The sequence below is a fragment of the Pleurodeles waltl genome, chromosome 4_1 (genome assembly GCF_031143425.1).
Source record: "Pleurodeles waltl isolate 20211129_DDA chromosome 4_1, aPleWal1.hap1.20221129, whole genome shotgun sequence".
NCBI classification, from domain to species: domain Eukaryota; kingdom Metazoa; phylum Chordata; class Amphibia; order Caudata; family Salamandridae; genus Pleurodeles; species Pleurodeles waltl.
The window spans coordinates 422,550,018-422,564,324 of NC_090442.1; the positions used below are offsets into that span (position 1 = coordinate 422,550,018).

At 40.7% G+C, this 14,307-nt stretch overlaps 1 protein-coding gene across 3 annotated transcripts in view; it reads left to right on the top strand.

The window, feature by feature from the left end:
* Positions 1-14,307, top strand: part of OPTN (optineurin) — a 309,738-nt gene that overhangs the window by 92,252 nt on the left and 203,179 nt on the right. For all 3 annotated transcript variants that reach the window (XM_069228672.1, XM_069228671.1, XM_069228673.1), the window contains one exon: positions 573-749. In XM_069228672.1, coding sequence (XP_069084773.1) covers positions 573-749 — 177 coding nt within the window. The remainder of the gene's footprint in view (positions 1-572; positions 750-14,307) is intronic.

Here is a 14,307-nt window from a genome sequence, read left to right on the forward strand (position 1 = left end):
CAACCAGCTCTGGCTTTTTCCCAGACTCCACCTCTTTTCCAAACCCATGTTGATGACCACAACAAGTTTGGGTTTCACTTCTATACTGCGGCCACACTGCATTCCTGTGCTTGTGACACTGTCCTACACCTTTGAGAGCAAGGATCATAGAATGTGTTCTGCATGTTCTGACAGCAGGTGTTGAAAGAATTTGGTGTGAGAGTTCTTCAATGTGTTATAAATAATATGGGCTTGGAACTTGACCTTCTCCCCTACCTCTTAGCAGACCACCCTCAGCCCACAACATATAGCAAACCATAAGAGGTGATCTACCAAAACACATCTTAGATTTTAGTATGGCCTCTGTTGGCCGGGATCACGAGGTAAGAAAATAGAACTATACCGTCCCCAGTGTTCTGATGTTTTTTGCCAGAATTTGTAATGTCCTGGCAGCAAACCTAACACTGCACGTGTACCAACTTAAAGAAACAAAACATAAACAATGTTCTCCTTCTTGTGCTTAGTTTATAGCAGTTATGGAAGAGTGATTAAATTCTTACAGTAATTTAATGAGCATGCTTTCCTGTTTTTAGGGCACACATGACCTCATGCGTTCCCAGAATGATGCTGGTACAGAAAATGAACAGTTAAAGACACAAGTGACAAAACTTCAAGCAGAGAAGAAAGATCTTCTTGGCATCATTTCAGAGTTGCAGCTCAAAGTGAATACTACTTCGTCAGATGACTCCTTCATAGAAATTAGAATGGCTGTAAGTTTTCTACACAGATGTAAACACTGTAGCGTCTTCATGAATGTGACAACAGCACTGTCTCTTTGAGAAGAGAGAATTGGCTTTTTAAAGTTCGAAGCAAACACACAATTGTCACATGCTCTGCATAGCTGAAGAATGGGGGAACAGTTATCACTGTATCTTTATGACTCTTCATAGAGTGCGTCTAAAAAAGGTGTAAGTGCTCTCTTATATTTTAAGGAAACAGTGACCCATGCCATTTTCACAATGAACAAGAAAATAATATTGAACAAAGTGTAACCAGAATGTGCTATAAAGTCCATGGAAATTTGACCAGCACCTCCAACTAGAGGAAGACTATATAGGGTGTTCAGAGGAATGATAGTGAAGAGTAGGGAACAGGTGAAGAAACTGAATATAGACTGTGAATAGAAATAGTCTTGTATAGAGATAAAAAAGACAAACTTGTCTTATCATAAACAAATAGTGTGAGGAAAAAGAGAAGGATAAGTAGGATGAAGATGGGAATGTGGAGTGATGGAAGAGACTGAAGAGAAAGTGCATAAAAAAACTGAGAAGTAAGACTGAATAATTTTTGAGTTTATCTGAAATTACTCCAAATATATGTTGTAAAGAAGCTTTTTCTGCTTTTTGTAGAGCTGGAGTAGAGATTTAGAGCATCTCAGGTTTATGGGCAGTGTATTTGCAAAGACAGTTGTGGCACTGGAGACAGCTTGCTTTGCATATTTTTTTGTTTTCCATATTTCTTAGTTTTCAAAGTTTTGTTTTGCATAATTCTGAGATTTCCTTTTGTAAAGTTCTGTCGCATTTATTTGTTCAGCTAGGAGCACGTTCCTGCGAAGAAGTACAAATAGACAAATAATCGGACTTTCAAGGCTGTACAACTAGGTTTGGGTCATTAATGAACTTTCCCAGACTTGCTGGAAAGCTCACACCTCCAGGTTCATCTAAATAAACATTTAGAAGTACCAGTAAGTGAGACAAAGAGATTGCCAATGTTTTCAATATCTATAAAGTTATGATTTGGTGGGCGTTCACTAAATTTCAAAAGACTACTACTCTGAGACCTGTGTGTGAACATCTGAGTCCCCTCCTGTGTTTGTAATTTGCACTGCGGAAAATCCTGCGCATTTGGTGGAACTTCCTTAGTCATACTGACATCTGTGTTCGTTAAAATGTGAAGTTCGTGATTATGATCTTAATTTACAGGGCCATAGCGTTAAAAAACATACATTTCCTTGCTTAAGAATACTCCTTTTGGTGCAAATATCCAATGGCCCTAAATTTTATTGAGTAATCACATCCATAAAAATTTCCAGTAGTGGGAAAAGCTGTGTGTGTAAAGGTCTACATATGGTAAATTATGCAAAAGAGCATTTACATTTTTTTTTGTTACACCGGGGCAAAACATTTTCCTTTGAGAAACCCTCCTACCTGCTTTGTTGCATCCTCTTTCCCACTAGGGAAGTGCACATATTCCTTCTTTTTATGGAAAGAAATCTGTGTGCATTTTTGCGATGTCAAGCTTCCAGCAGTATACACTTAAATACCCACCACAATACAGGTTTGTGAGTGTTAAGATAATTTTGGAAATAAGTACAACCAAAAACATACACAGGCCCACCACAATTCCTCAAATACATGTGTTAAATTCTGTCAATATTGTATCTAAAGGTACAAAGCGAACACTTTGCACACTTATATTGAATTTAGATAAGTAAAGTGTTTGTAATTTGGGGATCTTAATAAAGAAGGATGTGACAGGCTGTGATAAAGTGAAGCTAGTTTTGATATGAACATTGTAACTGAGATTCCACAGTGTCCAACAGAAGATTTCACAATGGTGTGCAGGTTTTAATAAGCATAAACCTTGTTCATCTTTAGTAGCTTGGCCTGCGGAGCACCATTTATGGCACATGTTTGTAAGAAACAAACCAACCAAATAAAGATATGGGATGACATGTCCATATCATGATTACATGGAATAAAATCACATAAAATACAAATCTGGACAATCAGAAAAAAAGTTTTCCAAAGCTGTAGAAATGGGGTCAAAATCATTGAAAGCAAATGTAGAAAATGTGTTAGCTTAAAAATCAGTGGAAATGTCTTGTGAATCCAAGGCAATCTGGACATGCAGCTGCAAGCAAAAAAACTAATTTAGCCTTTGCACATTGTCATGTTGAGGCTGGTGGTGGGACACATTCAAAATTACCACACTTAGAATTAGAAATGTTTTTGTAGCAAGAGATGTTTAAGTGGGGTGATACCGGAGGTTGTATTTGACATTGTGCTTTATCATTAAGATATTCCAGGAAGCTTTGATTTTGATTTTTCTCATATTTTGCTCATATTTGCTAGCAAATTTTAGACTCTCTGACCTGATGCGTAAAGCATGATGAGTAATTGGCTCATCCCTTTTGTCTTACTTTACCTTTTAAATAAGGCCACATAAAAAATTTGCAAAACTGCATAAATGGCGTAACAGTCAAATGTCGAATGTGGGTCTCTGTGTGGCTTTACACCACCCCGTGAGAGATTTCTAAACACAGTATCTTGGCTGCTGGACTGGTGTTGGTCAAGCTCTAACAAGCTTACCTCGTATTCAAAACTTTTTGATATGTTCACAAACCTATTTATAACATCAGCCTGTGAAATGTGCCTTGGAGCCATCTAGTCTAGGTCTTAGGATAGAATTGAGTCTTGCCAAAGTTAAAAAAAAAAATACTACTGGTTCTTCCTTGGTCTTGGAGGACTTAGAACTGTAACACAGTGGGGTAGTTGAGATCCTGCTTTTATGCACAACTGGCAAACAGAAGATGTAGATCTACTATCTCAAACTGTTGGACCTGATTGAGGTAGATCTACAAGTGTATTTTCTAGACCTTTCTCCAGACACAGCCTTTGTGTAAAGTGGTTCTTCCCACTGCAGGATTGTCTCCATCCTGATGAACCCACAACACAGGCAGAAATAAGTGTACAGTGTCTGTCCCTACCGGTCTCATCAACCCAACTGAAGGAGTAAGAAGGGACAGACAAAGGCACAGTCCTCAGCTTTCACAACGGAATCTGCAGACCCACCCCTCTTCCCTACCATTCACCATCAGCAGTGGTTAGGAAGACTAATCAGCAACTCCATGATGACCAAAGTCCCGGTCTCCTCTCCTTTCACTTCGGTATTTAGGTTTACTCCCTCCAGCTCCAACTATGTGAGCAATACACTTCCACTATCTGGAATCCTCACCGTCTAACTTGTGCAGGACCAGGCCTGAAGCATTCCACTTTCCTCCATTATTATCCTTGCTAACACACCATGCATGCAGCACACAGGTCACTCACACTAACACTATAAACACCCCCTCAGGATGTTTGCACACGGTCCGCTCTATAAGCTAAATCCAATGACTGGGACAGCCCGTCTCTCAAATGAGGGTATGTTTGGTGTACCCCTTCAGGATTAAAGGACATATCCAGTACTTTTCATTGTCTGAGACAGGCCTAGGCCCGTTTACACACTAAACTACTGTGTCACCAAAAATGAGGGCCAAAAATAAACACTCACAATGCCAGATACACTCAGTTGGACACTCCAGGAAGGGTAACACACATGATATTTAATGCAGATAGTATTCCTGTCCAGGCACAACACATTCGATCCTCCTAGAAGAAGCCATGTTGTCACAGTGTCCTTTCCTCGGGATCTGCACGCTGCTGCGCAAAAAGGCCCACCTCCCGGTGCCACGAACTCAGAAGGCTATTAGAGCACTGAGTCTTGATAAAACTAGGCGGGGGAAGGGAAGTTAGGATGGGGAACTGCAGGGAAGGAGATCTGAAAACAAAAGGGGAAGGCATGTATGTATATATTCACATTTATAACTGTTTTAAATCGTAATTATTATACTCTTGGACAAAGGCGTCTTGGTAACAGCAAGACAAAATCTCTATAAGTTGGACGTGACCTCTGAGTTTTGGAGTAGAGGCAAACCTGAGGGTGACGTGAACTTTGGACAATGATAGCGCTATTAACAGTTTACTCAGTATCATTACCGGGTAACAGAACTTATCTACATGTTTTTTCTCTTTTGTGACTGAAGCGTGTTTCCTCACGCGCAGCTGAATCGGGATATTACAAACACGATTTCCTGCTACTAGATCTTTCAAAGAATCAAATTTTCCTTTTCAAGGCCGCGAATTCCAAACCTTGCAACAATGTTGCCGCTCTTGTTATTTTCCCTGGTTAGGGATAGATCAAATGCAACTGTATCCGATTGTAATTGCCTTTCTTTCCAGATGGTGTTCTAAGTCTGGCATAACAAAGCCCTCGATTGACCTTACTGTCACGAGTACGACCTACTCGTTATCTTGTATCCGGAGCGAAAAATAGGACGCGCCTCACAGCAGCAACTAGCTCTTCTTCTGGAGAGAAGCTCCAACGAAACCCAGGCAGAACCGAAGTCTCCAAAATAGTGAGCAACGTGTTGGGGGGGGGGGCTGGGCTTTATAGGCCTGCCACACCCCGAGATGGCAGCTGCCCCTTGAATACTGGGAATTGTAGTCTGTTCAAGAAACGATGTAATCTCAAGACACATGCCACTGGTAATTACAGCGTGTCCACCAGTGCCCTGATCCCGCAGCCATATGAGCCTTTCCACAGGGGAGGTGATGCTGATGACTGTTCCTGGAGCATGAGGGGATAATTAGAGGCACGCAAGAAGCGTCGCAGATGCGTGAAACGGAGGTTGGGGCGGTCCCTAGACCGCGCAGAGCCTTACTCCTGACACATGTTTTGGCAGCCAATGCACCATGCAGCATTGTGAAACACACTGCCGCCACACATGGTCTACACTAGATCCTCTCGGAATCACAGCAAACTTGGAAGTGCTTGAGTACCTCTGGCAGCTAAGGAATTCTGCATCTAAGTGAACATGGCATTGTAAAAGGTGCATATGAGGTGCACAAGAAACATCTATCTTCTTCACAACGCTGAGTGAGTTCTTGGCACTGACTTGCTCACAAGTGTGTCACTTCCTCTTGAATGTAAAGCTTAAGAAGTTTTTCTCCCAGGAGTAGGGAAGCTGGCCTCCTGAAATACATAGGGACATCAAGGACAAGAAGGCTCTTGAAAGAGGAATCCAAACCGTAGTAGGACTGGACTTTGTCCTTAAGAAGAGAAATAGAGCCAGATTCCCGCTTAGATCTGTGACTTAGTAACCACAGAACAGCTTCTAAAAGTATAGGGAAATTTCAATCAACATTTAGATAATGAGTCTGAATAAACAGTTCAAGAGTGGGAAGAGGTGGCAAAGTTACCCCAACAGCGAGATCACTTCAGTGGCTGCAGTTTTCAAGTTAGTATCTTAGAACTTGTAGTCTGCTGCCTTGCAAGTGCTAAGAGAATTAAATTAGAAAGCGAAAGCATTGAATAATGTAAAACAGTAAGCTTAACGTGACCTGCACTCCATTCCCGGACACCCCATAAGGATGCCTAGGAACTGTTCTCCCTGCCCCATAGACTAACATTGACCTTTACATTCCTTCTTGGATAACTTGTTTCCTAAATTGGTTTGAAAAATATTCAATGTTCCCAACATTCCCATCCATGGCATTCTGGCGAGGTAGAACCAGGCTAAAGCGCAAGACCTGAGAACACAGATCATTCTGGAATTGACATCCACTGATCATCTGCAAAAAAACGTATGCTCTGAAAACCAAAACTAAAAACCCTTCTTTTAGACTCCTGCCTAGATTTGAGCTTAATGTGCAGACCCCCATCAAAATGTAATTTCATATTCCTGTAAAATGTTGTGATGTACCACAAAGTGATTGGCCATCTCTTTCTATCTGTTCAGCATGAAATGATTCGTCATTGTAACCAAGAATGCAAGAAATGTTAAGCTGTTTGGGGGCTCCATGTAAACCGTCTGCTATCCTCTCAATTGTAGTGCAAATAATCAATTAAGTTAAAACTTGTGCTTGGCAGCTAAAATAAACTTGCACATAAATATTGTACAGCAGTTTAATTATGTACACAAAATAGAATCTTGGTAATCTAAGAAATAGTCGATAGGTGCTAAAAGTGAAATGACTGATGAATAATGGCAACTGACGTTGGCACATATGCCAAGCGTGTTGCAGAATGCCCATTTTATATTGCTGCAATTTAATTATGCTCATAGGACGTTTTTTCATCCAGTGAACTGGGAACAGTGTTTTGGGAAACCTCAAACTTCTGCACTAGAGGGAGATGGCAAAACTCACGTAAAATAATCTCCTGTTCCATGTGATGTAAGCTTTTACCAAAAGATATGAGCATGCCCCTGTTTAATCAATTATTGGAAGACGGTGGTTGATATTCGTTCTGAATTAAGTGGTGAAATACTATTAATGCTCCTTATTAATGCTCCCTAAAGTACGACTCATTGAACTAATACCTAGAACAATGAAAAGCAAATCCTGTTGCAAATTTATAAACCTAGCATTACTGATGGCAAAATGAAAGATGGCTACTTATTGGAAGTTAACCAAACCCCACAAAACTAAACTTTGTTTGGCTGATGCTCAAAAATGTAAATATACAACAAAACTGGGACAAAGTCTGGTAGTCACTAGAACATTTGTTTACAGTTATATTTATAAAGTGAGGTTATGATATACCAGCACAGATGTTGCAAGGTAACTACCGGGCAATGTAATATTTCAGTACACCATAAATGAATGAGACCATAATCCAACCACATCACATGCTCGAAGAGCTGGAAGTAGCTTCCTTCTGATTGCAAATATGTATGTGATGGACACAAGATCTTTTCTGTGTATTACACACATATTTCAAAGCTATGACTTGCGGAAGCCAGAGGAGATCTCTAGTTGTTTAGATTAGCATGTTAATGAACATAAGGGTTGTAATAAATTAAGATGAACTATAAATGCCAGAAAAAACGTTTTTATGGTGATGTTATGTATTCCTACAACCTCTAAACGCTGCCTTGATGACTTGAGAAATCATTCTGCCACATGAAAGTTCCTATTTTAAAAACGTACATATTATGCATTCCCTCTGTGTTGCTAGGGTTAACGCATGGCCTTGCAGAAACAGCTGCTATATCTCCTGCAATTTTATCTTATCATTTTTGGCTTGGGGGCTGCTTGACTGCTGATGAGAACGATATTATAAAATATTAAAGTGCTTGCACTATAATTAATACTCTACAAATCCCGATTATCTTTATTTTGCAGCTAGTACTCCTTCATATCATCAAATATTTCTAAACATCTACTATTGTCGGAATGTTGATGTGAGTAACAAATTAGATTTGAAAATGCCTATACTACGTGCTGGTGATTGCATTATGCCTAGTACCACTCCCTCACTTTAATCCATTACTAATGAGGCGTCCTGCTTTATGAGACTCAACACCAAGCCGTAAATAAAAAAGCACTCCCCACCGCTGATCTTCCTATGAGTGCAAAGCTCGGTCATGAATACAATACAGGTGCTCCATCCCATTGTATGAATTAAAGTGAGGGAGTAGGGCTGGGCTTGATGCAATTACCAGGATGTGATATAGGCATAAACCCCACGTCCCTCACTTGATTTACTTTATTACTAGTGAGATGCAGCAAGCAAGAAATAAAACTCACAACTGTAGTTGAATGCATCAAACTAAACTTGAATGATATCAATCGCTCTTAACCCTATTGCTTCATAGAAGAAAGTACCTTATAGCCCTATAACTTATCTAAGTGAGTGTGCTCTGAAACTCTGTAATGCCTGACAAAAGTGGAAGGGGACGACCAAGTAGCAGCCCAACATAACTTGGAAATAGATGCCCCTTGCAATTCAGCCATCGTGGAGGACATACTTTTAGTAGATCTTCCCTGAATTCTCACTGGTGTAACATTCCCCACAGAAACATAAGTCATGGAAATAATGGACGCGACCCATTTGCTTAACTAGTCAGCCACTGGCTTCCCTTCTTTCCTAGCTAGTCCCTAGTTCATAAATAATGATTCTGTCTTTATAAAAGGCTGAGCCCTGTCCAAATAAGCTAGAAGAACCCTTCTAACAACCAATGAGTACAGTCTTCTCTATTCAGAAGAACAAGATGACAAAAGGCATGCAAAACTATCTCATGTTCCCTGTGAAACCAAGTGTTTACCTCCAGAACAAAGAATGGAACCTTAAATAACAATATTCTGCCTTGGAATACTCTGCAAAATAGAAATTTATAAGAAAGAGCAACCAACTCATCTAGAAGTTATTGGTACCAGAAAAACGATTAATGAGTAAGGAGTTTCAAATCCAACATTTCCAAAGTTTCAAAAGGTGGTCGAGATAAAGTATCCAAAACCAAGAGTAAATCCCACAAGATAAATAGATAAATGTTCTCAAGATCTTGAAAAGTCTAGAAATGAAACCAGCTGTATCCTTTAAATTCATCCACAAAACTCTGAATGCCTTAATGGCCACCGACTGGATGCTAAAAGTAGAAACCTTCAGTTCTAGTCTAGACCCATCCTGGAAGAATTCCAAAACATGGAATTCAACAAAGGTAGCATCAAAATCTCTGGCAGTACACCAATTAGAAAAGGTATGCCAATGTTTACCATCAGATTTGAGAGTAGAAGACCTCCTGGGGGCCTGAAGAGTTACCGCTAGATGATCTGGGACACCCTAGAGTCTTAACCCCGTACTCTTAACCTCCAAGCAGTTAACTGTAGATTTTCTAGAGATTCCTGTCTGAACACTGGGAATAGATGAGGAGGTTGAAAGACTGGAAGTTTCCATTCCTGAGAGCCACTCATCGTGGTTAGAAGCGGGAATTAGTTGGTATGTGGCCACGCTGTAGCAATCAATATGACTTTCTCTGCCCTTAACCTCACTAGAAAGAGTCTGATTACCGGTAAGGGAAGAAAAGTGTACAGCAGACCTGGAAGCCATGCACATGAAAGTGTGTCTGTAGCAAGTGCTTGACTGTCCCTTTTCCTAAAAAAGAAACTCAACATCTTTGCATCCATTGGGGATACAAATAGGTCTGGCACTGGTTGACCTCAACATCGAGTCACAAGTCTTAAAATGTGTGGATGGAGAGAGAAGTCCTGGGAAGTTGGACTCTGTTCGTTGAGGCTGTCTGCTTTCTCATTTATTTTCCCTGAATGTGAATTGCTGACAGTGATACCAAAGACCAGCTGAGCTTCCAATTCAATGGTTTCCAGGCCACGTTAACTCCCCAGCGGCCCTCAACCTGCTAATCTTCTAGCCATGCACACCAGCCAGACAAACTGGCTTCTGTTGTAATGATTGGGGGTGCTAACAGTACTCCTTTCAAAATCTGACAGTGCTTGAATCACCAAGCCAGATTCCTTGTCATCTGAGGACAACAGAATTGATGCTATCACTTCTAGTGAACCCAGAGACCAATTTTAAAGAATCCACCTTACCAGCCTGGTCATGTGGAATCTTACCCATGGGAACAGAAAGAAACCGGTAGAGCTTAAATCTCTCTGCATCCTCAACAAGGAAGGAACAGGTGAAGCCTCCTATAAGAGATTTTTTCAATGTGAGAATGACTGGTTTGGACCCTTCTTTCTGTCAGGGTAACATTTCCAAATTGTGTACGCAATCGTGCTCCTTTGAATTCCAGGTCCTGTGATGGAATCTGATTTAACTTGTCCCAGGAGAGTGTCTATACCTTCCAAAGTGCCCAACCTTTGACCTCCTGTCTTGGGATCTGAGTCAGGGGTGACACCTGTTTCTGGATGCAGACTTCAAATATCCATTGTATGTGGACTCTGGACTATGACCAAGACCCATCTGTCTGTGATATTACGTTCCCAAACACAAAGAAACAAGTGACTCTTGCCACAAACTACATAGGTAACATCCATTCTGTAATTGTCAGGAATTCTTCTTGGCTGGTCCAGAACATTTGAAAGAATCCTGGAGAATACCTCTTGGGTTTGTACTTCTGTCTCCTATATGCTGAAGACCTGTAATCTTTCTCACGATTAGATTTGGTAGAGAAACCATAACATATCTAAGTGCCAGACTTTCCTTTACAGGGCAGAGCATGCTTCCTGCCCTTAATCCCAACACAGCATCCGTCCTTCACATTGTATTCTTAGAAACTGAGATTTCTTCACCGCTATCTCTCTCCACTCTCTCATCCAGATGCTCTGCCTTGCCGCTATGAGACTCCAAGAAATAATTGCTTTACTTCGCACAATGTCACGTGAAATGTCAGCCATGATCCTAGACTGTCCATTGAAGACAGAAGTTCTGAACATTTGTGATCTTCCTGGAGAGCAACAGCCAACATATCAAAGTCTCTCACTAAAGTCTTACCCGTGTAAGCTGAATAAATTTCAGGCTTCAGAGCTAGGTTAATCGCGGAGAAAAATCTTGTCATAGCAGAGTGCACCCTTTTGTCGGAGGCGTTGATTGTCGTCAAATCCTCACGGTTGATACAGGTTCTGTCAAAAGTGTAGCTAAGATCACATCCACTTATATATCATGGGGAAGAGGATCCTCCCCTTTGAATACATAGATTTTCTGCAAAAACATTGGAATCAAGCCTTTATTAGGATCTTGCCAGTCCCCAATAATCATGTCCTTAATTCTGCCATGTGTCACAGAATCGCTCTCATCTCCTCTCTCTGTTGTCACATATTTTCCAGAGGATGTTGAATGTTTAGCTGTCGTATTGGCTCTCATTGTGCTAATGAGGCTGCTGGATTTGGGCTACATCATCAACTGAATTGTGGGGAACTGAGTCCAATCCCACATCAGGTGACAACTATTGGCCTGATCCATTTCAGCTAGCTAGCAGCAGCTTATCTCCAAGAGCAGGGATGATTTGTGCCAACCGAGTCCATGACATAATGATTTCTCTCAGTTACATTAGTCTCACACATTCAAAGACAAATAAGGCTGGAAATGGTTCAATAAGGTTTATTGAATCAGCTGCGTCTTAAAATGGCATGAAGTACAATAATTAGAATGATGCAACATACTAGAAGCAAAATGGTGAGAAGAAAAGTGAAACGCAGGAAAAGTCCAACCTTACTGTCACTATGCACACTATATGCAATTCCTACCTAAGCTATGTTAGAGCACAGCAGGATAAGCCCTAATCCACCCTTCAGAATTCTCACCTAGGAAGACATCATCACCCATACCCAAGTATGAGAGTAGCAGGGAAGCCTGTTGTCTGTAGAGACCCCAAACCCAGATAGGCCAGGGAACCGGTAGTCTCAGCAAGCAGTTGTAATGAAGTCAGACAGCATGCAGTCGTAGTCTTCTGGCTAAAATCTCCCTCTAATGTGTATGGGACACGGAAGTGTTTTTGTAATACTGATGTTACGAGAAAATGTATCCATGTAAAAAATATGTGTGGTTCTGTGAATGTTAGAGACTCAGTGTACCACTTGCGCCGACAAGTCTATCTCGCTGCAGCCTTGATGAAAGCACAGAATGAACATATGATCATCTGCATGTCACTGTTAACATGCCTTTATATGAATAGATGCTTGACTTGTGATATTATCCTACAACGCGAGGATAATATCTCAGTGGATTCATGTGGTATTTTTGCACTGAATAACTAATGCATTTATACATAATCCAATACTAAAAGCTTTGCTGTTGTGGAGCTAAAGCTCACATCCAGTAACCATTGCTCCTCCAAGTTTGACCCTCCATGTGGTTTACCTAGTTTTACACCCATCTGCCTTATGGGTAAAAAGGCTGTTTTCTGTGGGTAAACGTGGCATTCTGACTGTATGAAACCTCAGAGGAATGGGCGTGTCTCTGCATTATCTCAAAGCCAGGACGGAACTGGATATTTACCAAAGATGCTTTGAAAATACTGAAGCCCAAATGCATGCATCGACTGTGACCAGACCACAATCAAAGTACATGAAAGTCATCCACTCCTACGTTTTCCTATGATATGAGGATCAGATATCCCTTGTCATTGAAAACTCCATTTACTGCTTGTTTAAATAGCTCATTTTGGTTTTACTTTGTAACTTTGCACTTGCCTTTTGGTGTCTTCTTTTTGTTGTTTAATTTTCAAACATTGCCTCTTCTGCTTGGATCAGATCTCGGTATGTGTCCTCCTTAGGTAGAGTTCATGGTGCCTGGGAATACATCACCTTATTTTTTACCTTACTCCCCATTATTGCCACAGTACTGTACTAACTCTTCGGGACACAATAGGAGTAGTAGTAATTGGGAGTGCTAGAGTGCCTCCTTGGTACAAGATGAGTTGTCTGGTGCAAGTAGAGAGTACAAGCAGTGAGTGTTGGGGCAGGTCCTGCAACGATGATACCATTCTCGCTTGAGGGGCATTGTTCTTGCATACAGGATTTTAAACCTCCAGGGCTGTAAGCTTTGTTTGTACCTCTGTTTGATCATCTAAGTTGGCAAGGCCCAGCCACTTCATTAAATTGGCCTTTTTGGCTTCCTTCAACTGGATTGTGTACACAGGTGTGGTAAGGACAGAAGTCATTCTTTGTTTCACCTTTATCAGCTGAGTGAAAGAGATCAATTTGTAAAGGTAGGTAGGGTCTGTCAGGATTGTTTGTCTCCCACCCTTCCGATACCTCCTTTCTTTATCTTCAGACCTTTTGTTAGAAGCAGAGAAGCAGCTACTGACCTTAAAACCCATAGAACTTTATGTCCCCTGCAGACTTTAACTTGAGTGTATAGCAAAGTTTGATTGTAGTAGACAAATGGGTGAACCCTCATACAGTCTTGGGTTTACATCTTTTCAGCACATAGTAACTAAAAGAAATCTAATATGGTAACTAGTGAATAGTCTGTCTTCTTCAACTGAGATTATAATTATGAACAAAAGAACTGCAGGATGTCGATTTTTATAATCCCATAAATGTACAACTCAGTCCTTCAGTCAGATGGTTTATTTAAGATACTTTACCACCTGCTTTTGTCTGGGATGCTGGGGGATAATTCCTTTAGGTCTCACCTGGGGACAGCTTCTTTTTACCAGCCACATTTAATTAAAAAAAGTATTAAATTAAATAAATGCATTTATACAGAGATGGGATTTTCGATCAGCCCTCTTCAGTTACTAGTTTTTCAACTTTATTTATATTTTGCTTCAGCCAACCACAGCATACAGCATAGGCTGTTAATCCTCTTTAACTATTGACTCTCTTGAAACGTGAATAGAACTATTTTACTTGGACACATATGCACATCTGCCTAAAAAGAAGTACACTTTAGTGCTAGGGCTGGTGGGATAATACTTCACTTAGCTAGTGCTATTTTCTTTGGGTTGTATGTCGCAACAACGCATGGCTTTATCACCCATGCCATTACATCACGGGCATTACAACAAATGCGTCTTTACTATGCATTCCTTTACCAGCATATCGTTACAGCATGCCTTAGGGAAAGCGTTTGACTTTTGAGATGTATAATTTACTATTACAACATCAGTCTGCACATCAGTAGACTTAGAAGTCCAACGCCCCTTTTCCTAAAGTATGCCGTTGTAAAGATATGCGTGGTAAAGGAATGCATGTTTAA